The sequence below is a fragment of the Meriones unguiculatus genome, chromosome 3 (assembly GCF_030254825.1).
Source record: "Meriones unguiculatus strain TT.TT164.6M chromosome 3, Bangor_MerUng_6.1, whole genome shotgun sequence".
Lineage (NCBI taxonomy): Eukaryota > Metazoa > Chordata > Mammalia > Rodentia > Muridae > Meriones > Meriones unguiculatus.
In genome coordinates, this window is record NC_083351.1 from 120,636,518 (window position 1) to 120,664,307 (window position 27,790).

The 27,790-nt window shown below is 41.3% G+C and overlaps 1 protein-coding gene across 3 annotated transcripts in view; it reads right to left on the minus strand.

Moving 5' to 3' along the window:
- Positions 1 to 18,178: 18,178 nt before the first annotated feature.
- Positions 18,179 to 27,790, minus strand: part of Drosha (drosha ribonuclease III) — a 106,141-nt gene continuing 96,529 nt past the window's right edge. For all 3 annotated transcript variants that reach the window (XM_021633730.2, XM_021633726.2, XM_021633729.2), the window contains exons 30-35: positions 26,810 to 26,951; positions 25,025 to 25,107; positions 24,836 to 24,939; positions 22,872 to 22,964; positions 22,091 to 22,137; positions 18,179 to 18,572 (exon numbers count right to left, since the gene is read on the minus strand). In XM_021633730.2, the coding sequence (XP_021489405.1) occupies positions 18,442 to 18,572; positions 22,091 to 22,137; positions 22,872 to 22,964; positions 24,836 to 24,939; positions 25,025 to 25,107; positions 26,810 to 26,951 (600 nt within the window). In that variant the 3' untranslated portion in view covers positions 18,179 to 18,441. The remainder of the gene's footprint in view (positions 18,573 to 22,090; positions 22,138 to 22,871; positions 22,965 to 24,835; positions 24,940 to 25,024; positions 25,108 to 26,809; positions 26,952 to 27,790) is intronic.

Here is a 27,790-nt window from a genome sequence, read left to right on the forward strand (position 1 = left end):
GAATAAGAATGGCCCTCATAGGCTCATATAGTCAGATGCTTAGTCACTAGGGAGTAGAATTCTGATAGGATTAGGATTAGGAGGTATAACCTTATTGGAGGAAGTGTGCCAATTGTGATAGGTAGGCTTTGGGGTTTCAAAAGCCCAAGTCAGGTCCACTTTTGCTCTCGCTCGCTCTCTCTCTCTTTCTCTCTCTCTCTCTCTCTCTCTCTCTGCCTGTGGATCAGGAAGTAGCTCTCAGCTACTACTCCAATAACTCCCCTCGTACCTCCATGCTTCTCGATATGATGATAATAGACGAACTCTCTGAAACTGTAAGCAAGCCCCCAGTTAAATGCTTTCTTTTATAAGAGTTGCCTTGGTCATGGTGTCTATTCCTAGCAATAGAACAGTGACTAAGACAATACTCATGCTCCAAGTTTTCTTGGAACTTTACATTCTTTAAACTATTACAGCCTAGAAAGCATGTCCACGAGTGGGCAATAAGCCACTCCTGAACAAACAAGTCCACTTTTGTGAAGTTTAAAGACACTATGTCATTAGTTCATGCAATGAGGCTATTGCCTGTCCACAGTTTCCTTGGCTACCCAGGTAAAACACACACTCCCTGCCTTCGCCAACTGCAGCAAGGCTCCCTGCTCACTGTGTGTTTCTGGGAAGGAATGAAGGTCCCATTATCTCAGATGATGTCAGTCTTGATCTCGACATTTGGGAGCAGAATGTGGGTTTGCCCCAGCACTGGCACATTCCAAGAGGGGAAACAAACCACAAAGGACTGGCTGGGTGAAGGGTGGCTATGTCTTTCCCCCTTGCTGGCTCACCTTCTCACACAGACTCTGCCTGTGAACACCTTTGAAAAGCTAATAAGAGTGAGTATCCTTGTGGTGGGCATGAGCCTTTCAGATCTCCCAGCTGTATGCTTGGGAATAGAGCTGCTGTGTTTGCACAGAGCCTGTGTTTCCAACTGCCTGCTCCCAATAACTGCTACAGAGAGCAGAAATAAGCACAAGCATTCCTAAAAGATCAGGGATTTGATGATGGGAATTTTGACTCTCAAACTCATGGTGAAATTTAATCACCACTACATTAACATTTAAGAAAAAGAATCCGGAGGCTAGAGAGATGGCTTCATGGCTAAGCACCTTGTTGCTCTTGCAAATGACCCACGTTTGGTTCCCAGTGCTCACATGGGGATCACGACCATTGTAACTCCAGTCCCTTGGATTTGACACCCTCTCTGGCCTCTCAGGCATGCATGTGTATGCACACACATAAACATAAAAATAATTTTTTTTAAAAGAGAATCTTTAAGAGGTGACTAAGTCATGAAGATTGATGCTTTCATTGCAGTGTTCATAGAGGTGGGACCCTGATATAAAAGATGAGTTTGGCCCAAGTCTCCTCTTTATCTTACAAATGCTGCCTGCCCTTCTAGCACATTGTGTCACAGTACAAATGTCTTTACCTACTTATGTCAAGTTCATCTTTAGAACCAGATCAAATAAAATTACCCAGTCTGTGCTGTTCTGTCATTGAAGCAGAAGATGTACTAACACACTAGAAGATTCCACAATGCATTAGTGAACTTCTCTTATATGGACAGCATTCTAAGAAGTACCTATCAGAATCATCCACCTTCCATCCTGCTTTTATTTTTTTCTCTTCCATTTTCCCTGTGTTCTTTTCTTCCCTCTCTCAAGCACACTTTCAATTGTCTTCCCATTATCTCACTCAGATAGTTCCTGTAGGAAATGTCTTGAATTTTAATCCGGTCTTTAAATCTTCTGGTTGATGTTGGTTATTATGGGTTAGATATGAAAAGCTCCCCCACAAATGTGGGTTTCTGTATATTTGATTCTCAGTTGGTGTTGCTCTACTAGGTGGTCACAAACCTTAAGAATCAGGGCCTATCTAGAACAAGCAGATCACCTGAAGTCGGCCCTTGGGGACAGTATCCTTGACCACTTCTTGTTAGCCATGATAGGAACACATGTGTTCTCTCTGCTATACTGTTCTGTTTAAGTTCCCAGATCCCAGTAACCCTGACTAATCCCTCTGAGACTGTGAGTCCAAAGAAATCTTTGCTTCCTTGTTTCTGTCAGGCATTTTGGTCACTATGATGCAAAAGTGCCTAATATGCTGGCTAGATTTCATCCTCAGTTACATTCACACAAGTAGTTTCCAACATCACACAAACTGTCTTCGGGACTTCTACAACTCATAGTCCATCCACCACGGGCCTTGTGGCGATTTCTGGCATCATGGTAAGAATCCCACCCTAAATCCTGTCCTCTTGCTCACTGCCACCATCATCTCTTCTTCTGTCTGGGCTTTCCCTCATCTTTCGCTTGGGACTTAATGGTCTTCTCATTTATCTTTCTCCATACAAAGGTCTACTATCTAATCTAGTCCTAAGTATCTTCCCAAACTATTTTTCAGAAAAGGAAAAAACAAAAGACTTATATATCACTGTCCTGTTCTCATACCACCAGTTACTTGCCACCATGTAAAGGTGGGTCTGAATCTCAAGGATGCTTCTGCTGTGCCCAATTTGTTTTCTTCTCAAACTGATTCCCTTCCCCAGCCACAGGGGCTATCTTGACATACTGCATGTTGCTCCTCTATCTTAATAAGACCAATTCTACTAGCTAAAACTGTTAGGAATTGTACGAAATGTGAGGTTACACGCGGATCCACAGATCACACCACGAGATCGGTTCCACGCGGGAGGTTTATTAGGTAAAGGGGGGTTACAGAGAGGGAGGTAGATAGAGATAGAGAGAGAGACAGAGAGAGAGACAGACAGACAGAGAGAGGAAGAGAAAGGGAGGAGAGAGAGAGAAGAAGGAGCGCAAGGGGAGGGGCCCCAGTTCTCTTATAGCGTGATCCAGAGCATGCGCTGGTGGTTCCAGGTGGTCAGCAGGTGGTCTGGGTGTCTTTCCAAATGCCTGATACCCAGTCTGCCAAGCCCCAGGGGCTGCCTGTAGAAATGCCTGCTTGCTGATCCCAACAAAAACTCATTTCCTTTTGGTGGCAGAGTGTTTGTCTTGCATGTGCAAGGCCCTGGATTTGATCCCTACCTGTGTTGTTGTTGTTGTTGTTAAAATAGCCATAGCCCAGTGTGGTTTGTCAGCTTTGGAAACCAAAAGTAAATCTTAACATTAGCTAAATTCATGAGTATGATTGACAAAAAAAAATTCTTTTTGCTATTCTATGAAAAGGAATTCTTGTAATAAAGACCAGACTGATTGGAACACCTATGATCAGTATTTTCTCTGCATAAGAAGCTGCAACAGGAATGTTAATTTAAAACCAAAAAAATACCTGAAACTCACCCCATGGAAGAGAACCAAACCCTGACACTATTAACGATATTCTACTATGCTCACAGGAGCCTAGCCTGGCTGCTCTCTGAAAGGTTCCACCCAGCAGCAGACTGAAACAAATGACTGAAACTCACAGTCAAACATTGTATGACATGTAGGGAGTCTTGTGGAAAAATGGGAAGGATTGAAGAACCTGGAGGTGACAGGAGCTTCACAAGAAGACCAACAGAGCCAACTAACTGGGGTCCGGAGGAGCTTGTGGAGACTGAAGCACTAACTAAGGACCATTCGTGAACTGGCCCTGGACCCCTTACACAGATGTAGCCAATGGGCAGCTCAGTCTTTATGTGAGTTCCCTAGTAAGGAGAGCGAGGGCTGTCTCTGACATGGACTCTGTTAGCTGCTTTTTGATCACTTCTCCCTGGTGGGGCTGCATCGCCAGGCCACAGGGAAAGAGGATGTGCTCAGTCCTGATGAGACTTGATGAGCTGAGGTGGGTTGGTGGGACAGGACTCCCCTTTTCAGAGGAGGGATGGAAAAAAAGGAGAAAGTGTGGGACTGGGAAAATAGGAGGGAGAGACTGCGATGGAAATGTAAAGTGAATTAATTAATTAATTAAAAATAAATATTGGGAGGAAATGAGGGAGGGAACTACAGCTGGGATACAAAGTGGATAAACTGTAATTAATATAAAAAATAAAAATTTAATAAAAACAAATAAATAAAAGAATATTTGGTGGGTATTGAAAGAAAAAATTGAATTAACAGAATATTTAATAACATATTTATTAATTCATTTATTCATCTAATTGGGTGTCTCTCCAGGTTCTCTGATGCAGGCTTCTGCCCAGGCCTTTGGCCAGTGACAGCAGATTAGTAATCACTTATATAAAACTCTTTCTTCTCAGATAGGGCTTAAGAGGGACAGCACAATCCCATTTGCTAAGATTAACTAACCTTGCTTTTCCTGATTATTCTCTTTGCATGTTGTATGTTTACATAGTCCAACTCATTAGAGCACAGCCTCCTGGGCCGGAGCTCCAGCTCATTAATTAAGGTGACCTTGCATGTCTGTTCTTGACCTGTAAGGTATTAGCATACATACAAGAGCAGGCCTTTGTTTCAGCTCTTACTGAATTATAAACTGTGGCTTCTTTGCTGTCCTCCATCTGCCACTTGTCCCCTTCCTAGAGAGGGTTTGCCTCCTGACAATTCTGATACTCGTTAACTAAGAAGGACATCTGACTCAACTATGCCATCGTATTCCTAATGCCCCCACATCTGTTTCTCCAAAGTTGCCCCCATACTTCAAGAATTAAATGAGACTTGAGGTTTCTCCATGTTGCCATCTCCAATCACTTCATCCCATCAGAGAAGACTGACTTTGGGGAACTCTCATTCATACATAGTGAGTTTCATGCATTTGTCTCTTTACCTGTGCTGTGTGCGCATCTGATTAACCTTGTATCCAGCGACTATTGAGTCTCATCAGCACTTTGAAAGCAAGGGTTTTGCATTAAACATTAACAGGTAAGATAAGCACTGTGTATTTGCTACTGCCCCCCAGTCACCCCTTGACAGGACCATCTGTCATCATAATCTTGCTCCTGTTAGAAGGCTCTCCTTGTGGTTCTCACTCACGGTGAGCCTTTCTGCCACAGTCCCACAATAAATCCTACTGGTTTTTGAACTCCCGCCTCCTGCCTGACACCTGTACTGCTCACATTCTCTGCTATTCCTTGACAGCTTGGCAGCTCTAAGGACTTTTATAACCATATATCACCTTGGAGCTCCCTGACCTCCAACCTAGAAATTTCAACCCCGGACTTACCACTACCAATGTCCCTACCCAAAATAAATCACGTTGAAGTACCTACCTCTCATGTTTTCTCCTCAGTTCCAGCTGGAAAAGGATTCTCATAGAGATACCTGAAGCGAAATGATCTTGCCTATTGGATATGAAGTTGCCAGGTCCTTCAGTCAGACAGACTGTCCATACACCCTCTTCTACTCCTCCTTTCCTCTCCAAGTCTCATGAATCTTAGACTAATCTCAAACTTCGGAGATAATTAAGGATGATGACCAGGAACTTTTGATCCTCCTGCCTCTACCTCCCAAGTGCTGGGATTATAGGCAAGTGGCACCTATTTTTTTTTAATACAATGCTGGGGATTGAACCCAAGGCTTCTAATACTCTAGGCAAACACTCTTCCAACTAAGCTGTATCTCCAGCCCTAAGATCCATTTTCCTGTAGGAGTGGTATCTGTGGAAAGACTTCTGAATTCTGGCTCCCAACACCCAAGGAGAATCTAAGCACTACAACATCAAGAGTCTTCTGAGGTCAAGGCTTTGAAGTTCAGTGCAAAGATTTCCTGGTTACAGGTACAGATGATAAGATGCAAACAGAATCACAGCATGTTCTGCCATGCAATATTAGGATCAGGACCCATGTCCCTGATTGTCACATATTCATCCTCTGACAGGGCTGAAAATTGCTTTGGGTTTGGAAGTCCAATGTCACTTACCTTCTGTTTCTATTGACTCTAGCAGCCATGCCTAAGATAATCGGTGTTGTGGTGTGGGTATGCTTTGTCCCCCAGACATGCACATAGTAGAAGCTTGATCCTCATGGGCTTGTGTTATGCTGATAAGACATTTTTTAAGAGGAGGGACTTAATGAAGGCAATTAGATCATTGGGGAAGCCATCCTTCCAAATGGATTAGTATTGTCTCCAAGGCATGGATTGTGTCTGGTATGAGTGGATTAGTATTTGTGTGAGATCAAGTTGCTACAAAAAAAAAAAAAAAAGTAAACCTGGTACCCTGGTTCATGTTTCCTTGACCACACATATGTTCCTTCTGCATGCTTCTGAGCTAGTCCCTTTCTGCTTCTTCATCATGTTGTGACTACAGCAAAATGATCTTTTTAGTCCATCAGTGCCATGCTGACTGTACCTTGTAGCTACCATGATCATAAAGTAAATAATCTTCTTTTCTTCATATACTATGCAGCACCAACTTTTTTTTTTGCTATAACAACATAAAACTGACTAATACAGTGAACAAGCAGAAGATAAGTGAGCTCAAAGATGGAGGCAGAAAGGGAAGTGAGGGCCGTCATGTAAACCCCACTGTGAATGAAGAAGAACATAGTGGGAGCTTGTTCACTATGGCCTATCGTATGTCAGAGAGTACTATCAATTAAGCCAGTCCTTTCAACAGTTCTCTCTAGAACCCAGCTGTCATTGAATCAATCGGGAATAGCCCTTGGTTTGGGGGCATCTGGGGGCCAGTCTCCCAGAATGTACCTCTTCTCCTTGCTAAGGGCACCAGAAACTCAAAGAATATGGGGATTCTAATAGGATAATCCATGAAGATGCTCTTGCCTTCTGAAGGGTTCTCCGCTACAGAAAACTTGCTTTGTCAGCCTCTGCATATTCTAGCTGGCAAGGTGTGGCCTCTGCTATGACATTATTCAAGGACTTACTAACTACTCTTTCTCCTCACTAGTCAGATGAGCCTCGGGGAGAATTTGACATTCACCAAACACAAAAATCTTAGGATCAGAGAAGCGGATAGACGATAGCACTGCCCATGACAGCCCTAAAATGCTATCCTGATATCTCTGACCACTCTGGACAGCAGAATTCATAGTTTTGGTAGTCTGCTACTTCTTTTAAAAAATGATAAAGTGTTAAAAATTATTTTTTCTGGAGTCTCATAGCTAGTAAAAGACAAAGTTGATGTTTGCCTTGGTTGTCAGGTATATGGCCATTCTACAATATGACCTCCATAAAGGCCAGTAGCTTTTTTTTATTATTTAAGTCAATTTTAATAAAAACCTTCCAGACGAAGCGTCCATTTACACATATCTTGAAATGAACAGAAAAACTTATTGACACCCTCTCTTTCCTATTCTTTAGCTAATGAACAAAAACAACGTCTTTTTTTCCCCAGTGGTGGCTGTCATGCTTTTATACCAATTTAATTTACTCAGCTTTATAACTGAACTCCTGTTCACAAGGAGTGAAGGCAAAGAGGAGACAGAGAAACTGTAGTCCACCTACAGTGTTTCTTTTGTTGTTGCAGTTGGTATTTGAGACAAGATTTCCCTAGGTAGCCCAGGCAGGCCTCGAACTTGTGATCTGTCTGCCTTGGTCCCCTTAGGGCTGGGATCACAGGTACTCACTGCCACACTTTACTGCATGACTTGTTCCCCCCAGATACATGCACAAATGCGCAAAGTTGGGCTTGCAGACTGCAATCGAAGCTTGGTTTTCAGCCATTACCCACAGTGCTTTTGACTTCTGAGACAAGCTTTTTCTTGCATGAAAACATGAATGTGGATCCTGAGATTGCTGGCAGTCTTCCTTGATGGAACTCTTAGTACTCAGTGGCTTCATATCAGTCATGCATGCAAGGCAACTGAGCTTCTATGCTCTGTAAGAAACCAGATATCATATTCTCTCTCTCTTTCTCTCTCTCTCTCGATTTTCTTATTTTTAGTCTGCCTTAAGTACAAACCTGTTTTTCTTCAAATGGCAACATCAGCTTCCTGCTAAAATATTATTTGATTTTGAGCTTACAAATACATTCTGTGATCAAATTTAAAATGTACCATGTGTGCCCTGGAAAATAATATTTAGCCAGCTCTTAATTCAGAATTGTTATCATGAATGTACGCCATCTGAGTTTTATGAAACAATACCGTTGCAAGCCTAGAATTTGTATAATAACTCCAGACCCATTATTTCCTGGCTCCAAACATGTCTCCAGCTATCTTAAGACATTCTCTTTAGTTACTTGTTTTAGCTGGTGCTTGCTATCCAAAGAGAAGGAGAAACTTGACTCCAATGCTTATAGAACAACCTGGTCAAGAAGAGTCAGGAAGCCTGCAGCAAGAGCGAAAGGCTTTTTCAGTGGCAGCATTTCTTGAGTGGAGTAGTTACCACTTAACTTCTATGTCAGGGCTACCTTTTGCAGAGTGGAGGATATAAAATGGTAAGTGGGAAGCTATACTCTTTTGTAAGCCCACATCTTGAGGAATGAAAAGGAGCTTTTGTTTACCAACAATAGCCATGACTCCTGAAAGCCATCATCTCCTTGGACCTTTCTTTTGAAGGATACTCACATTTCTAGTGATGCCTTGGTAAGGCAAAAATAACATGGCCGAAAAGGACAAGAATATAACATATAGTGCTGACTACTTGATTCTGAAGTGAGCGTTCTGCCAGCAGACTGGTAATGGCCTGTAAAGCCCAAACTCTCTGAATTCACCAGGGCAGCACTGAGGTCCATGTGGTAATGCTAGGTCTAGGAAAAGTCCCTTACACTTCTTTTTACTTTGCTTCTTTTCTGCTTTGTATTCATCATGTCCCTGTCCTCAAATGCTTTGCATTCCAATAAAAGCCAGAATTCCACTTAGGGTTTCTTAGCAAATTTTGTGGCTTCATGTCTAAAATACCGTGACTAAAGTTAAGTATCCTCACAGCCAGCAACTTGTGGTCCAAACTTCTCCAAATTATATTCCATTGTGAGCATGTCCTCCTGATGCTCAGACCCTCAGCTAATTAAATACAAAACCAAACTAAAATCATTTTTGGCATGTTGTCCAAAATGCAATTGATTGGTATCCAATTATCTCATTAAAACAGCTATATTTATTTAGAAACTAAAGTATATCTTTCAATTGAATGTGCACAAGATATATCAAATTGCTTTGATCAAAACTGTGCTATTGATGAGAACATTATCCAGAATTTATACGGTCATTGAGAGAAGCTCGTAGCAACTCTTCTCCTAGTTTACAGACCCACAGCTTCTCCTCATGCTCCGTGGTATAAAAATTGCAGGGCTCAATCAATCATTTCTTGAAATACCAGACAAACCTCAGGATTATTTCCTAAGGATGATGCTAACTTTCTTTACCTTGGCCCCATTGCAGTGGTCAAATGACTGGTGTTCCATGTCGGCAACTCACATTTTATTAAGTAGAATTCAATTGCTATCAATCTGCCCCCCACCAAGAACAAAGTTCCATTGTCAACTGACACATTCTGTCTTAAATATAAGCCTCTGTCTGAAACCGTTAACACCAAACTGTCAACTGGCCAATTCTTGTCAAAACCTCAAAAAAAAAAAAAAAAAAAAAAGGCAATGTTGATGGATAGTTACTTAAGAATACATGTGCTATTTCACCATGTGCTCCAGTGGTGCCTAAAGCCTATTTGCTTCAACTCAACACCAGACTCACAAAGCTGGACCCAGTGTTTGCCTTTCCCATATTCTACTGCAGGTGATAAGCCTTTCGCTTTGATCAAGAGACACCAGAAGAAAAGCCCTAGATATCAGGTGGCACATTTACTTTTGGAATATGGCATGAAGGCATTGCTCTATTGGTCACTCAATGTCTCCCTGATGACCCTACTGTACAATGCGCTTTGGAATCCACGCAAACATAATCTACAGTCACCCAGAGAGACATGAGCTGTGTTAAAATCATGGTGCCACTTACTCTAGGCTGCAATAATGGGCAAGTTGCTCCCGTCCAGGTAGCAATACGATGATGCCTGGTGGAGCTCCTTAACTCGGGACTTTATGGAGCCATTAAAAAGACCAGGGGGAACGATATACTTTACACTACGTAGTAAACATGAACCTCAGTTAGTTATGATGGCTTGTAACTCTGGACAACTGACCTGTGGTGTCTATTACCAGACCCAAATCAAAGGCCAGCAGGGGCTCTCGGAACAGGATGTTTTCTTTCCCTCTTGCCTTGCTCACTCCTGCTGACGAGCGTGTTATGTCATGTCTGACTTGGAATGTTTCGGTAAAGAGCGCCCCTCGGGAAGCACAGATTCTGCTGTGCCCCACTCAAGATCACATCACAAGCGGCCTTCAGCCAAGCTGCACCCCTATACGCTATAAAACATCCTGAGCAGGACGGCAACAGGCTGCCTCTCTTCTCTCAGTGGCTCCAAGCCACGGCTGCCACTGCCACGGTGGCGGCTGGTTCCACTCATCCAACTCAGAGTTGGATTCTCCTTCGTTTGCATTGAAAAGCCACCTGCTGGTCGGCACTAAAGCAGTCCCTGGCTTCCTCAACAGTGAGCAGAGCTCTCCTGGGGCTTTGGCTCAGAATTCCTGACCTTGTCCCAGACCAGTGTGCAATCTCAGGCAAGGGAGGTAACCTCCATGTGTCCTGACTCCTCCATCTAACTATACTGTGTTAAGGCTGTAGAAAGAACTGCAAAATTCTGTTTCTATGAAGTGGGGGCCGGAGGGAGGACAGGAGAGGAGACGGCAGTACAGGTATGCATTCTTTCAATAGAATGAAAAATCACACCTCTCATTTTTTTTTTCTTTTCTTTTGCCTCTCGGCACACTGGGAGACACATCTAATATTCACTTTGAAGGGGAAAGTAGACGAAATCTTCTCACCCATCATTTTGAATGTTTGTTTCTCCTGCATCTTCTGTGAGCACCTTCACTTATTTTTGGATCCTCATTGTGTTTATAGGTCATTATTCTGTGTGGATTTTTTTATGTGAGTTTTGAGCTCTGCCTAAGGTTTAAAGAATGTCTCAAATTCTTTGTGGAGTGAGAAGTGGTGTGTATAAATGTGTATACATGCTGTCCTGAGCACTTTCATGATACAATATAACAATATCATCTTATAAAGTTATCTTGTCTTCCTTAACACTCCCAGTGACCGTATGAGACAGACACTTGAACGCCATGGCTAAGATAAGGCAGCTCAGCCTCAGGAGCAGCCGTCCCCATGGTCAGAATCTGATGTGCAGCCTCTCTCTTGAATCCCAATCCGGAGCATTTTCTTCTCCCACCAACTTGACTCTCCAGAGTCATTAGCCATGCAGGTTTGCCACTGGCCTAACAAATAGCACCAGCGACAAGAGCGTACCTAAGACATCCGCCTGCTACGTGGCAGGCATTCTGTGTGCATCATCTTATCTGGTGCCCTGCATAAGCCGATGATGTGGTGACTACATTACCACATTATAAGCCATCAGCTATGCAGAGGCAAGTGTCCCACAGTCACACTCCAGTAAAAGGGGACTGGAGATTTGAACCCAGATTAGTGCAACTCCCAAGTGCTTGCTCTTAGCCAGCACCCTGCAAGGTCATTGGTTCTGTCACCAAGTGACACTTCCTGAGGGTAGTGTTCAAAAAACTCTGGGTTTGTGTGATGTCACTGTGTGGCCACGATTGAAGCAGACAGTAGCAGCAGGCCGTCACAACTTTTCTGACCTCTTCCCAGAAGGAAGGCTACACCAAGCAGGGCAGCAGGATCGCCTTCGCCACTAACCCGCTGCGGTTCATTAAAGCCTTAGGCCTTTATGATCCCCTTTGGAGCTGTGCAAAAGGGTCACGGTCCTGGGCTTTGTGTCCCAATTCATGCTTCCCTTTATGTTTAACTTGAGTTCTGTGATTTTCTTAGCTTTCTCTTTGCTGCCTGTTTTAAGATTTTTGACATAGGTGAGAGAAACAAAACTCACATAGTAATGCTGGCCATTTAGAGGCATCCAAAGACTGTCTGGGAAAGGCTAATTATTACCTTGAAGTCTGTTCTTTTTATCTTTGATATTTATTCGGCTTTTAGACCCTTTTACCTTAAGATATGCTTTTACGTTACAACAAACAAGGAGGACTATTTCTGAAAATATTCAAACAAGGACTTCCATTTCTTTTTCATCTTGGTATGTGTACCGATTCTTTTCATGTTAACAGGGGTGCAGGATTGCTCCTTTCTGGGTTGGCTGTCTACTTTGTTGGTCAGGACTCAGAGTCCATTCGCTACTCTCTCCTTAGCTCCTGAGAGTGCTGCAATCTCACCCGGTGGCTGACCCCAGGCAGCAACACCATGACTTCTCTCAGCCTTGGTTTTGTTTAGGTTCTTTTTATTCATAAGAATGAAGAAAAACATTGTTCTATCTCTTGGGTCATTCTGAAGATTAAACAGGGCAATGTATGTTAAAATGCTTTGAAAACCATATGCTGTCATGAAGACACAGAATCACCCATGTGGTCTCTGCTGCTCATTTCAGATAAAGGGCATGTGTTTAAGGAACGTGTAAATTACAAAGGTGTATGGGCCTGCAGCCTAATTATCTAGAAGAAAGGCAGAGAATTCTGTAACTTGTTATGTTGTCTGCCCATGAGGAATCACGTACTGATTTTGGAACTGGGGCTTTGGTGACTGGCATTTTTATTCAGTGTCATAGCATGTCTGCAGACATGGGAAGGAATCATACACTTTGAAAACAGCCTCCTTCCTGGTGGTATTTCCCAGTCTTAAAGCACAGGTCAGGAAATTCTGGCCCATGGATCAAATCTAGCCTTGCCATTTGTTTGTATCCCAAGCTAAGACTTTCTTTTGTTTTTTTTTTTAAAGATTTATTTATTTATTTTATGTATATAAGTGCTCTAGCTGCACATACACCTGCATGCCAGAAGAGGGCATCAGATTTTAGTATAGATGGCTATGCACCATCCTGTGATTGCTGGCATTGAACTCAGGACCTCTGGAAGAACAGACAGTGCTCTTAACCACTGAGCTATCTCTCCAGCCCTTTTCTTTTTTCTTTTCTTCTCTTACCTTTTAAAAGAGTTGAAAAGGAATCAAAACAACATTTTAATATGTGAAAATTACATGAAATTCTAGTTCCTATGTCTATAGAATGTTTAACTTTATTTGTACGTATTTGTCATTTCTTTTAGTATACATACTGACAATAAGGTTCTTAATGTTTGACTGTTGGGTCACAAAAGCCAAACCATGTCTTATCTGGGCCTTTAAAGCCAGCTGAATCCATCTTAAAGTATTCATTCTGCTCCTGCATTTAAGGCATTCTAAATCCTCAATATGAGGTCACCATGCTGCCTAAGGACCTAATTTGTGCTGAAATCTCAAGAGAGAGATAATTACCTAAACAAAGAAGGACTCAAGTTGGGGGTCTGATAGTGCAGAGGAGTCCATTTCAGGGTTCCATCTGGATGGGAATGACCAAGAGTGAAAGAAATGCAGTATTGGGGGTAGAAGAATACACTTTCTCTCAGCACTGTGACCCGTGCAGCCGCAGTCCTCCTCCTCGTGACTCTGGTCACTGAGCTCAACACTGGTCTTTATACGTGCTGAATGTATTATCGAGCAATCAATATTTTACTGATGCAGGAATATGGTGCGAGGGGTGGTGGTGGTGGTGGTTGCATTTTATGATCCTTAACCTCCATTTGGATTTTCCTCCCCCGCCTCCGCCACCTGTCCTCCCTCTCTCCCTCCCCAGTGCTCCCAGCTCTAAAAACCAGAAGGCTTGGGAAGCCTGGTGCTCTCACACCTGCCTTCCCAGCTTTTGTTTTCTCTCCCCTTTGCATGATTTTGCTTTGCCTGGGCCAAATTCACACCCCTCACCCCCACCACAACACACACTTAATACTTAAACTGCCTCACAATCTGGCTCCTCAGAGAGAAGGGTTATAAATGATATATGAGGTTTCCCGGACCCTGCAAACATTGGGGAGCGAACTGGTGCTTTGAAAGCCTTTGTTAGTGGTTTGGGAGTATTGGCAAGTACTTCTGTCCACTGATGGATTTCTTACCTATAAGACAGAAAGCAAGGCCGAGAAAAAGAGAGAGATTTCCCTATGAGAAATCAAAGTCAAAGAATAATTTCCTTGGCAACTGCCAGGACCCGGTACAAGAAGTTGACCCAGGAGTAAATGCACCCACAGAGAACACAAAACCAGAGCAAAACCACAAGTGTTTTGTTTGCGGATGTCTGCACATCAAGGCTGTCCAGTCATCCTCAGGGCTTAACCTAGTCTGCAGTTTACATTCGTTGCCTGTTGTACAGTATTTAGACATCAATTAAGCTTTGCAACATGGCCAAGGTCAGTGACGACCCAAGAGAACCGAAGAAGTGGAACGGTTTGCACAGCACACTCTGCAGCTGATGACCAAGATGAATTCAGAGAGCAGTGTCCTGGTGACGGCAGACATACTCTCACGGAGCCATGAGAACAGTGAGGAAGCAGCCATCAGCCTCAGGTACACACACCAGGGACAGAGCACCACCTGGTGCTTTCTAACAATGGCACTTTGGGGGGAGTGTTCAATTTTAAGAAAACGAAAGCTTCTTTTGCCACCAGGTCATTTAAGCAGAACTGACTTCTTAGTGGGAAGAGCAAGACTGATTAGCCCGGCACCACCAGGAGGCCTCCAGGGTTGGATTTCACATTCTCTTTGGACTTTGTCTGCAGGCAGTTAAGCGTTCAGGAGAAAATCCCTTCCCTTTATGTGGCTCCTTCAGCCGCATCATTTGTGAGATGATTTTTACGAGACAAACACAACAGACTGCCACACTTGTATTCCTCTTATCTGATGCTCGTGAAGTTTCCAGCTGATCTTTTCATACGGCTGATTTTTCCACACCCACAAGTCACCACCGTTAAATTAAAAAAAATAAATAAATGAAAACGAAAGAGAGAGAAGAGGGGAAAAGTCCCTTGTGTTACTCAGCAAGAGTTAGGTGATTTGTAAGTTTCTAAAAATCCTTCTAGCCCTGCTTATTTTGACAAAACTACTTAACACTTCAAGCAATGAACTACAGGGCATAAAAGTATAATCTGCAGAGAAAACCTTAATCCTCTGTAGTAACCCATTTGAATCTCCTCAAACACATTTCCGTGTGGAGGCCTGGAGAATTAAGTCAATTGTTTGATCTGAGAAGAAAGGCAATTAGGACTCTCTCTTGATCTTTCTGGCTGAATTCTAGTCAGGGGCAGCCACTGTTCTCCACAGCTGCATGCGAGCCCTATTATTGCAATAATAGAGGTGGGCATTAGATTTGCCACCATTACGTCTGACTGCACTTTCATTATGGGCTGTTTTACTGGAGAGTTTCAAATCATGATGGGCTAATATGCAGCATACAAATGATTAGCTAGCCGGATTTAAAAACAAAACTCCATTTTGAAAACTTTCTCCTCATATGAAAGAACTTATACACGTAGCTGCTTGATGGGGCAGCTGGCTTCACTTACCATTGGATTATTGGCAGGAATGGGGGAGTAGAGTGATTCTCTTTAGATTTGTGAGTCAGCAATAAGAATCTAGCTGGAGTCTTCCTTGTTTAGCTTCTTTAGGAGTATAGATTTTAGTATGTTTATCCTATAGTATATGTCTAATATCTCCTTATGAGTGAGTACATACCACATGTGTCTTTCTGCTTCTGGGTTACCACATTCAAGATGATCTTTCCTAGTTCCCACCATTTGCCTGCAAATTTCACGAATACTACTAGCTGAGTAGTATTCCATTGTGTAAATGTGCCACAATTTCTGTGTCCATTCCTCATTTAAGGGACACCTGGGTTGTTTCAAGATTCTGGCTATACAACAAGGAAGACCCTAGGGAAGACGCCCAATCCTCATTCAGAAGGGCAAATGCGATAGACATTGGAAGCAGAAGACAGGGAACAGGGCAGCAGGTTACCAAAGAGGGCCTCTGAAAGACTCTACTGATTGAGGTTTCGAAGCAAAGGCTGAGACTTATAGCCAAATTTTGGGCAGAATGCATGTAATTTTATGAAAGGGGGAGATAGAAAGACTTGGAGGGGACAGGAGCTCCACAAGACCAACTAACAGAGCCCAAAAAATCTGGGCCCAGGGGTTCTACAGAGATACTCCAACCAAGGTCCATGCATGGAGATTGCCTAGACCCCCTGCTCAGATGTAGCCCATAGACAACTCAGTCTCCAAGTGGGTTCCCTAGTAAGGGGAGCAGGGGCTGTCTCTGACATGAACTCAGTGGCAGGCTCTCTGATCACCTCCCCCTGAGGGGGGAGCAGCCTTGCCAGGCCACAGAGAAAAACAATGCAGCCAGTCCTGATAAGACCTGATAGTCTAAAGTCAGATAGAAGGGGAGGATTGCTTTCCCTATCAGTGGACTAGGGGAGGAGCACAGGGGAAGAAAAGGGAGGGATAGGGAGGAGACAAGGAAGGGGACCATAGCCAGGATACAAACTGAATAAATTGTAATAAATAAAGATTAAAAAAAAAAAAAAAGAATCTAGCTGGGTGGCCCCAAGGGAAAACTCTCTAGGCGGTTGATTTATAATTAAACTCACAACAGCTCCCAAAGTACTAACCAGCAGCAAGTTTGGTGACAATGTAGTTTGAAATGAAAACAAGATGTATCATAAAAAATTACAAAAGATTAAGTAAAGGGGGGCTGGAGATATGGCTCAGAGGTTAAGAGCACTGACTGCTCTTCCAAAGGTCCTGAGTTCAATTCCCAGCAACCACATGGCTCACAACTATCCATGAGATCTAGTGTCCTCTTCTGTCATGCAGGTGTACATGCAGACAGAACTCTGTATACATAATAAATAAATAAATCTTAAAAAAAAAAGATTAAGTAAAGGTCACTAGTCTGTAGTAAAGTATATCAGAGAAGGAGCTGAGCCTGGAGATAAAAGGCATTGGTGAGAAAACCAGTCCCACGCTTCCCTGGAGGCTGCAAAGCAAGAACACGTGATGCACGGTTTATAACATATGTATAATAAACACACACACATTTACAACCTACACACCTTTCAGAATCTTAGCTAAAGATGGTATGTCCATTCAGCCATTGACAATAACAGTTGTTCAACACACCATGCCAGATAATTTTAAAACAGCAATAGAAACTGAATATATAGCATTCCACTGAGTTAATGCTTGAGTGGCATATATACATACATACACAGGTCTGTCAGGATGTACAAATTCTATGGGTGATGGAGTCATGAGGAATTTACTTTCTCACTTTGCTTTCTAGTATTTTCAAAGTAACAATTCCTTCCAATGCTACAATGCTTTTTAAAATGTTCAGTAATATATCATTTTAGATAGACAGACAGACAGACAGACAGACAGACAGATAGACAGACAGATAGATAGATAGATAAAGGAACACATCCAGGTCCCTAAGTGGTCCTTTCCTGTCCCCTCCTAACTCAATGATATCCTCTCAGGAGACTTCCTCTGCACACCCCTTAAAAAGGCGCCCACTAACTTCCCCGCTTTACCTGTTCCTTGTGTATTAGGGGAGTTCTTGTGTTAGCATGTGAGCTCCCTGAGGTGTGGGTGTAGTTCATTTTGTTTACTGTTGTATTCCCGAAGCCCGGAACAGTACCTGATACACAGTAAGTATTTGCTATGAAAACTGCTGAAATAATGAATAAAACCAAATTTGTGTTACAAGTTTTGCTTTTATTAATAAGAAACCCTTGATGTTCAATGTAAAATAACTTTTAAAAAATGCCTTGTCTCTTTACTAAGGGGACCATTAGAGAAGCTGCTAAAAGCAATGAAAACTTTTCTTCCTGACTCCTAACCCTTCCTACCCATGCTCCACACACATAAATTAAATACAATTTCAGGAGACTCTGAAACACCCTCAAAGTCTCTTTATAAACTTCTCCAAGGGACTGCAAATTCCCGGTGAGAGCAGCTGATTTAAAGGATGTTCTGATTACACAACAATTTCTTCCCTATTCTAACAATTCACAGAACATGTGTGACTCAGACAGTCCTTCTCTAGCTCCATTAACTGGTTAGAGGCTGAAGAGGTCTCTTCTATACAGAACTCACTTCTTGGAATAGGCTAGCTTTGGGATTATCACACTGGTACTAGAGAAACACACAGATGAAAGCGGAAACATTTGATCAATAAAGTAGAGCTGTGACTGTAGGCCGTGGTAACAAATAACCAAAAATAGCTGGTGAAGTGGGCCTGTCCCTTGTCAGGTGACAGTCTAAAACAGAACACAGCACCTATGCCACAGAATACGCCATTCTGAATTTTATTCTTTAAAGAGCAAAATAAAGGGAACAATGCAACCTACTAAATAGAAATCCAATACTCTGTAACAGACTGTCCAGTTAGAAACAGAGTGCTCAATCAGCAAGACAACAGTCATGGTTTGACTCTGAGTTTTATTTCAATGCGCACACTTCATTCACTGTCTGAAGGCAAACTAGGCTAGGTCTCGACGGGCAACAGTCACAGCTATTCAGCAAGCAAATGCAGCTCCACTTCCGTGCCCTCTTTTACTTCTTTATGTCTTCAGCCTCATCGGGCTCTTTCTCCTGATGCTCTCTTTCCCATCTCATTTCTTTTAACTCTTGTCGGTATTTCCGTTCAATGAACCGCTTCTGATGAGCCATCTGGGGAAAGTTATCTGACACAAGAGATATGTTTAATACTTAATAAAAGGATATCCATGACTGCAAATGACAATGAACAAGCACACACAAAGACAAACATACAATCACCACACATATATAATTGTGTTTTTTAAAACATAAACTAAGAATGGTTTATTTTAACTCTTGCTATTCATACACACACTAGAAGCCTGGATTGACATCTCAAATTTTAATTTCAATATCTGATGTAAAACAGAATAAAGGCACCAAAAACAACAACAAAATAAAACAAAAAACCCAGAAAAAACACAGCAAGTCAAAATAAAATAAAGACATAAGGTTCTGGAATGTTCCCAAACAGTCAGGTGCTTTAAGCAGCAGTTTCTACAACAGTGACTTCCAGGGAGACAGAAAGAAGGAATGTGGAGATTTATAGTTTGGAAAAGCTCAAACTAAAAGCTTCCAAACCAAGAAGGAAAGTTTTTCAGTAGAGCAAAAACCGTATCAGAGGGACAAAAGGAAGCCACATTCTAAGTCACTGTGGCCAATGATCAATTCTATCTTTACTGTACCATAAAAGGGCAAGGCTATATCTGCAACGGTAACTCATGTGGAGAACTCTAATGGATAAAAGAACTGTCACTCAATTGTGCACTTTAGCTATGTTTAGTTTGATATCTGACCCTGTACAACAGCACAGACACAATGAAAATGTGGACTATGACTTAGAAATCTACAATTCTCCTGTCACATGTATTAGTGTGACAATGAACTAAGAAATCAAGCACAGAATGATAAAGAGTCATTGTGCACTTAGTAGGCAAACACATTCAAAGGTCAAAATAACACCCACTCTCTGGCAGTACCATGGAGAAAGGACTCAGCTCTGCCTGGCCAGCTAAGGATTATTCTGTATTTCACACATGATGAGTAGGAGGGAAGGAGGCATGCCTTGCCCAGGGAAGCAAGTCTGTTTACTTGTTTGCTGTAAGGGCGAGCGTGATGCAGTGGGTCTGACTATATGCACCATGCTGGTAAATTCTTTTTTATCCTTTTTCTATACTATGTACCATCATCACTACAGACTAGAGAAGAGCGGGGCAGGGTGGAAAAGACACTTGGAAGACAAGCAGTGAGTTGGAAAGACCTGGAGAGCCAGTGATTTTTTAACAAAACCATGAGATCAGCATTTCTGAAATCAGCCTATCAGTAATGCCAAGTCCTTACAGAGTACATCAATTTTGACCTCAAATACGGTAAGTACTAAAAACAAACAAACAAACAAACCCTGGTCAAATAAATCCTCAAAACTCAGCTGTAAAGGCATGTTTCTGCTTAACAAGCCCATTTCTTCAATAGATTTTACTGTGCAACCGAGTCCTAGTGTTCATCTCTAACCAGAACAAGCTTTCAGAACGTGGCCACAGTGTGCTGCTCAGAAAAGCTTCATCATGCAGTGTATGTTGTTGTATGCACACATACACCATGTAACAGTGAAAATCTTTCCACTCTTCACCCCTACGCCACCATGTATTTACAGATATAGTTTCCTTTATTTCAGGACAAGCATTTCTTGTTGCTCTGTGTCAGTCTCCAACAGTACTACTCTAAGTTACAAACATATCACATTTGAATATTGAGAAAGTGTTAAACTATTGCTGACAGGCCACACACAGCTCTCAATCAGTTTCTGAAAATGAAGTAGACACACAGACATTTGCACCACCACGGTTTGTGCACTACAATGTCAGAAGGTAGCAACTGAGACAGTCGTGACCTGTGAAGCCTAAACACTTGCAGCGGGTCCTTCACAGAAAATGTCTGCCAGTCCCTGAGATAGCTACTGACAAATTCCTGTTAATAATGTGTAGTTTCATTTTATCTAAACATTGTGCTATTATAAATAAAGTTGTTTACCACAGTATGTGAGCTATCGTTTAAAATCAATTTTTTCCTTAGGTTGGATTCCTAGATATCAAATCAGGACCAAAAGGTAAAAACGTCTTCAAGGACCAGACATAATGCCAAATTATTTTCCAGCATCTAAGCAATCCACTCCTATCAGTCCTTTTGGAGATGTCTATCTCAGAACAGTAATTGTTCCAGCACCATTTTATAGTTGAATATAAGCATCAGCATCAGAAGTGGGGGTGGACTCTGGTTATAACTGGAAAAAAGAATCCCACTCTCCTTCAATAAATGATGGTGCATTTACACAATCAATCAATGAAAACATTCTAAAAAAAAGTCAATGTAAAACTCTCAGTGAAGACGCCACAGATGCTAGATCCTGGCAGCACTGGCTTCTGTCCTCGCTACCTAAGGCCACACCATCTTCTGATTTCCACTTGGCTAGAGGCCGTCCCACCTTTCCTGAAACCCCTCAAACATGAGAACCCTGGGCCACTTCCCTCTGAGTTCGTGCATTCACTCTCTCCCACTCCATTAGCTGAGTCTTGAAGCACTGGCATGTCGTGCCCACAGGTTCTTCTGTGCAGCACAAAAGACCTAAGAGGTACAATGTCCTGTACTCATGCCTTCAATTTACAAGACTCTCTACATGGTCAATTGTACAGCTCAAGTTTCATCAGCATGAGCATTTCATTCTTGAGACAGTGTATCTTCAGAAACATATGCATCATAATAAAAACATTTATTGTACATACTGAAAACACACACACAGACAGAGACAGAGAGGCACCAATAAAAAACATCAAAAAATTACAGCACCCTCACAACAGGAAATAGTGTGCAACTGTTAAAGACTGAATTGGGGCCATTTGCTGTGCTCTATGACTTGCAGGGCTACTCATGACACACACAAAGAAAAAGGGAAGTACCATATATATGTATATATGCTTGTTAATGTATTCAGAAGCATGTAATTGCCATTTAATTTAAATAAGACGATGGTTAAAAACTGAAACGAAAACAAACAAATGGAAACGTTCCCATGTGTATGTTTAGGCCTATATAAGATTTTTTTCCCCCAGACAGGATTTCTCTGTGTAGACCAGGCTAGCCTTGAACTCAGAGATCTACCTGCCTCTGCTGGGCTTAAAGGCATATACCACCGTGCCAAGTTTACACAGATTTTTATTTTTTATTTTCATTTGTTTTGTTTTGCTTTGAAGCAAGGTCTCATGTGGCCCAGGCTCACCTCGACCTCACAATGTAGCTTCAGGTGACCTTGACTTCGTGATATCCTGAAGCTACCTCCCATATGTCACCATGCCTGGCTTATGCGACTATAGAGGTACAAAGAAATATGGTCAGAAACAGAAGTCCACTCACTGAGGTTTCTATGCTGACAGTAGAGCTCCACGCAAAAAAGGAAAATGAAAACCAAATGCATTCAGGAATACCTTCAAAAAATTACAGTCTGATTTATGCAGAGTACACATTCTACTGTACTCTGTTTGAAGAATAATTGTGAACAAAATAAGATCATTTTATCAGAACTTAACCATTCCTCTACTTCCTCATTTTCCTTCCATAAAATACTCATTACATTATGAGGGTATAATTATAGAAAAAGAGATAGGCTTACATTTCTCAAGTGCATCCATGGCTGCTCCCATTTCTGCCTGCTGAATACTGTTGAATAAAATAAAGGCAAGGTAGACTTTAAAGGTTTTCTTCTTCAAAAACACAAATTAGAGCTACAAATTATTAATGCTCATTTTCCTATCTAGTGCATAAAATTTCACGTGATTACTTCCATCACATACTGAATTACATAGCTAGGAATACACAAAAGAGCAAGCAGAAATGCCTTTTATTTACACAAAGCCTCTTTAAGGTATTTGCTCCACACTTCTAATACTGCAATAGAACATCTTCCGTTTACATTAGGGCTGCAGTATTTTTCAAGTCTGATATACTACATGTAAAATTTAAACATGAATAAGATAAAATACAGAAAAAAAAAACAGGCAAGACATAGACTGGAAAATAATTTATATAGTTCTATTTCCTAAAGAGGGTAAGCATGCCCACAGAGCTCATGTGATAGGCACTGAACTGTCTAACAGCTGTGTCATACCACGGCACACCATATAAACCTGCATTCTGTTGAAGCTGAAACTGAACAGAACTGACTTGTGTAGCAAGTGAGGCAGTTTTCTCAACAAGGCTGAGGTCCCTCATATAATGGCATGCCCTGTCCATGGCCGATTACCAAGTATCTCAGTCGGCTGAGAGGGGACATTAGTCCTTGGCATTCATTTTGCTGTAACCAAAGACACCCCACCTTCTAATTTTATAATACAGATGGGAGGGACTTCCCTGAACACAGATACATACTCAATGAAACTGTTTTCTTCTCATACCTTGGTCCTTTCCCACAGCCTATCCTTTCTCCCTTAAAATAAACAGCCACAGTGTAGGTTCTAGCATGGGATGGCCCCACAGTCTGCAAGGTCCTGAAACGAAAGAATATTAATTATGATACAATGCTCAATTATTTATAACTGACAAAATGACAAAACAAATACCTTATTCTTATTGCCTAGAAGGAGGAATATAAAAAATAACAAGAAATGTGGAAAAAGGGTTCAGTTTTTGATTTGCTAACCTAACAAAATTCAGGGCTTTGAAACAGGAAATTAAAAAAAAAATCTGCAATGCAGTTTTATCTTTGTCTCAAATAGGAATTATATCTGAGGGCTTATAGTCAAGTAGGTGATACTTTAAAACAAGTTCTAAGTGTGGATATCCGAGTACATAATTAACAAACTTTTATTATGAAGAACCGAGGGCTTTAGTTTGTTATTTTACAATGCTTATCACGGCTAACAGCAATAAATGGGTAATAACACCTCAAGACACACCTGAATGGTTTCACACCCTTTATGGATTCTTTCTAATGTTTAGTGTTTTACCTAAGAGAGCAGAAAACATATTTAATTTCTGAAACATCTGTGATCATTTCAGAGATATGCTATATGGCAAGTGTATAACCACTAAAAAACAAAGCTCCAGGTACTCTGGATTTAATGACAAGGTGCAGACTTCAAATGTAAAAAACTGATAACTCATGGAAAAGGGAAATTAAAAGTAGCCAAGAATGATAACAGAATGAACAGAGTAATCACGAACACTATATAAAGCAACCCCAGCATCCTGATAACAAAGAACCAAGTCACCATGTACTTCTGTGGGAGGATTTATGGGCAAAGTGCGCAGCAATTTCCTTTGTGTTTACATACCCAGGGGTGTGCATCCCAGCTTAAGGTACCTAGCAGAGTAGTTGCGCCTGTGCTGTAAGACACACACCATCTTTATCCTGACCCTAAGCTTTCAGATGGGGAGATCCTGATTCATTCACATCACTTAGATCAGATACTTATGTTCCCAAAGAATGGGGTTAACAGTATTGAAACTGAACTTTTTCAAATTAATAACTGATACAGATATATGTGCATATGGGTATATTGGAACATAGTCCAAAACTGGAGTCAGGTGAGAATTTGGTGTGCTTCTAAGAAAACTCAATAGGACAAGAGCCTTGTGACCTCAGTTTCTTCAAAACATAGAACTGTTCCTGGAATGTGTTTTTGTGCTCCTCCCAGATGTAGTGGACAGGAGTGAGCTTACTTCAGCTGTTGTTATCCATGTGCCTCTATAGAGGGAAAAAAAATTATTTTTGCCATGTGTGGCTTGGACTTGTGATTGAGCACCTTACTTGTGTGTTTCTTCTTAACCCTCAGAGTATAAATTGTCTGATGTTCTGAATAAAGCTGGCTGTTGTATATGACTTTCGTCCGCCTCATTTTTAGGCCCCGCCCTCTCAGCTTCCTCTGGTCCTGTGGGTACCTGCACGTTTACCTCTCTAGTCGGGGGCATGGACCTGTGAGCCTCTGCTCTTGTAGAGGGTCCAAGTTCAATTGCCAGCATCCCCATGCAACTCACAACCAGGAGTATAACTCCAGTCCCAGCATATCTGATGTCCATTTCTGACCTTCACAGGCACCAAGCATTCATGTGGTACACATACCATACATGCAGGCAAAGCATACATGAATACAAACATAAATGAATACAGCTTAAAAACCAGGAAGTATTGTATTTGAATTGCTATACCTTGCCCTTATAATCTCAGTATATGTTCCTGCCGGGCGAGAGGTCAGAGAAATTTATAGATGGAAGAAAGCAGAGGCAATCAAGATGTGCCCACTTAGAGCTAGGACAGAGTGCTTCAGGGTCAGTTACTGTCACATGAAGTGCCTTGTCTCTGTTACCTGATGAGTTTTCCATTTCAGCATGGAATGGCTGGCAGAGAGCAAGTACTTACTTGTATAACGGGATGTCTGGCTCTTTCCCTTCTGTCCTCAGTGTCAGGCAACACTGCTGCAGCTGGGATTTGGGGTCATTCCAATCCTGATTCAAAATGAACTCCTGTGGGAATCCCCCAAAGCATTGAGTAGTGTGTTTCAGAGCCACCGGAAACAAAGCACATGGTGATGTAATCATTAGAACTTACCTTCAGCCGTGGAAAGAAGCAGACGTTCATGAAAGTATGAACATATTCCAAGTCCTTGTCGATGTACAATGCTGCAATAAATGCTAAAAAACAAAATTGAAATAAGCAATCTATTGTTACTTACCAGAAACAGCAAGAGCTCAATTTTAATTTTTATTAATCTTCATATTTAATTACATGCATATACATGTGCCAACACAAGTGGCAGGAACAGAACTTGGATCCTCCACAAGAGCCATAAATGCTCTTAACTGCTGAGCCATCTCCCCAGTCCTAAGGGCTGAGCTTTTAAGCAGTATTTGCACATAGGTTTTTGACTTCTAGACACTTTCTTTTTATAAAGCATAATTTTTCTCCCAACCATAAAATTATTTCATTGCTACTGCATAACTGTGATTTTGCTACTGTTTACGAATCACAATATAAATACCTGTGTTTTCCAAAGGTCTGAGGTGACCCCAGTGAAAGGGTCATTCAACCCTCAGGTTGAGAAGCACTGGTCTAAAAGCTTTACCAAATATTGTATTGCAGACTAGCTTTGGTATCTGGGAACATAACCATATCAACACTAACAGAATCCAAACACAAGCTATAGATCCCAGATGATGCTAGAATAAGCACATCTCTGGACCTTCCACTCCCAGTATCAAACTTGAGAGCACTTATGTGTACTGGTTCCAAGTTTAATTTCATAAACAGAAAAAGAAATGAGAAAAGTTAAAGATGTTAACTTTAAATTTTTTTAAATTTATTTTTAACATTTTCCAAATTAAGAAAAACTCAATGACAATAACGTAATCTATGTAACTGAATTAATAAGTGGCAATTCTATAGATGAGCTCATTTAAAAGAATTTTAACCAAGTAGGCAAATGGTGTATTTATTTAAAAGACTGGAAGTATCTTTTATTGAAGCTAAAATAAAAGTGCCAGTGGCACCAATCACTCAACTGAATTTTGCTTCCCTTTAGGTGACTTGGTTAGATTGCCTTTCTGCTTTGTAAATAAGCTGGCTTGCAGAGTATAGTTTAATATTTTATATAATTCCTATTCTGAAAAATGCTATAACATAAAAAGCTCTAAGGCTCAGAGAATATTCCAGTTCTTTTGAAGTAATATTAGAAATAATAAAATTGGGTATAATCCCTTAATTAGCTATAATGGAATTATTTATAATGCTTCCAAACCATATCAGAAAATGAAAAAGATGGCATCTGTTTAGAGTTTTGTACTCACTCAAAACAATAGTAATTGCAGTAATTTTGGTGTTTACTGAATAAGTTATCCTTTTGTCTGTGCCCCTTTATGAAATATGCTGGATAGCAAAAACAAACAAACACCTCTACTGTGATTCACAGTAACTAGCCTTCACACTGTGTTACTATTCCATACAAAGGGACCTGATAACTGAGGGTCAGGGTGGTGGGAATATAAATCGAACAACAACAAAAACGTAAATTATTCACATGTCTTAGTGAAAAGCAAAAAAAAAAAAAAAAAAAAAGACAAAAGATGTTTCATAGCCAGAAGCCTGTAATATCAGCATTTGGGAGATAGGAGTACCCTGGGAAGTCAAGGCTACCTTTGACTACATAGGAATTCAGAGACTACCCTGGGCTATACAAAACGTTGTTAAAAAAAAACTAGAAAAAGAGAGAAAACAAGTTCACTAGCCATAACAACAACATCATCATAATGAGAAGAATGCAAAGAATGAGCTCTATTCAGTTTAATTTAAATCTTGAACCTGCAAGTTAAAAAGCTTTACACTGTAGGTAGGACTCACATTCCAACAGGTCTGCCAGAGTCTTGGTTCTTAGCGCCACAGGTCTCTTGGTTTTGTCGTTGGTGATGGCATACTCTTGCATGCCCAGCTCTTCTGCTACCTTGGCTTGAGTTCTGTTATTCACTAAAGAACTTCGTAACAACTGGTAAAAAGGGATTGGGGTACAGTCAGACACCACCTTAGCTCTGGTCTCTCTCTTGCTCCTGTGTTGGAGCCAGCCACCCTGACAGCATATTGTGAGGGGATAGCAGATAAATGAAGGCCTAAGTCCTCTGTCCTCAGGTGACGACAGCATACAAATGTGTCTGTCTTCTGTGGCTCACCCTGCCCAAACTACCTGGATTTAGCCTAGCAGCTAAATGCCCAGTTACTTATTTAGCAGCAGTGAGTAGGATTTACACCAATCTCACTAAGATATGACTGCTAACAAGATCAAAGCTACCAACCAAACATTCAATAAAATATATCCCTTTTGAGTACAATTACATAAAATTTGGAAACCTTACTATTTTTACTACCCCAAACAAATCTCCCATATCCTGAATAATCAGCCTTCATACAATGCTTACAGCATGCGCATCCACCAAGCAACCCTGATTTTAAAGTTGTCTATGAGAAGCATTACATTTCATGACACAGATCCTAATTTTCATACTACATGACCTAGAGAAAAGATGTTTCAATATTATTGAAACACTATTTATATCGTTACTAAAGACTTAGATTACGAATTCTGTATCCTTGTCCTTTCATACTCAAAATCTTTTTCTTTAACCAAATTTAAGTATAACTTTAAAGAATTATGTTTATTTCTAAATTGTGTGTGTGCTGTGTGCATATATGTGTACAATGAGTCTACAGATGCCTATGGAGGCCAGAAGATGCTGGAATTCCCAGAGTGAACAGGTATGAGGAATGGAACTCAGATACTCTGCAAGAGCAGCAAGCTCTTTAAACCAGTAAGTCATTGCTCTGTCCCTA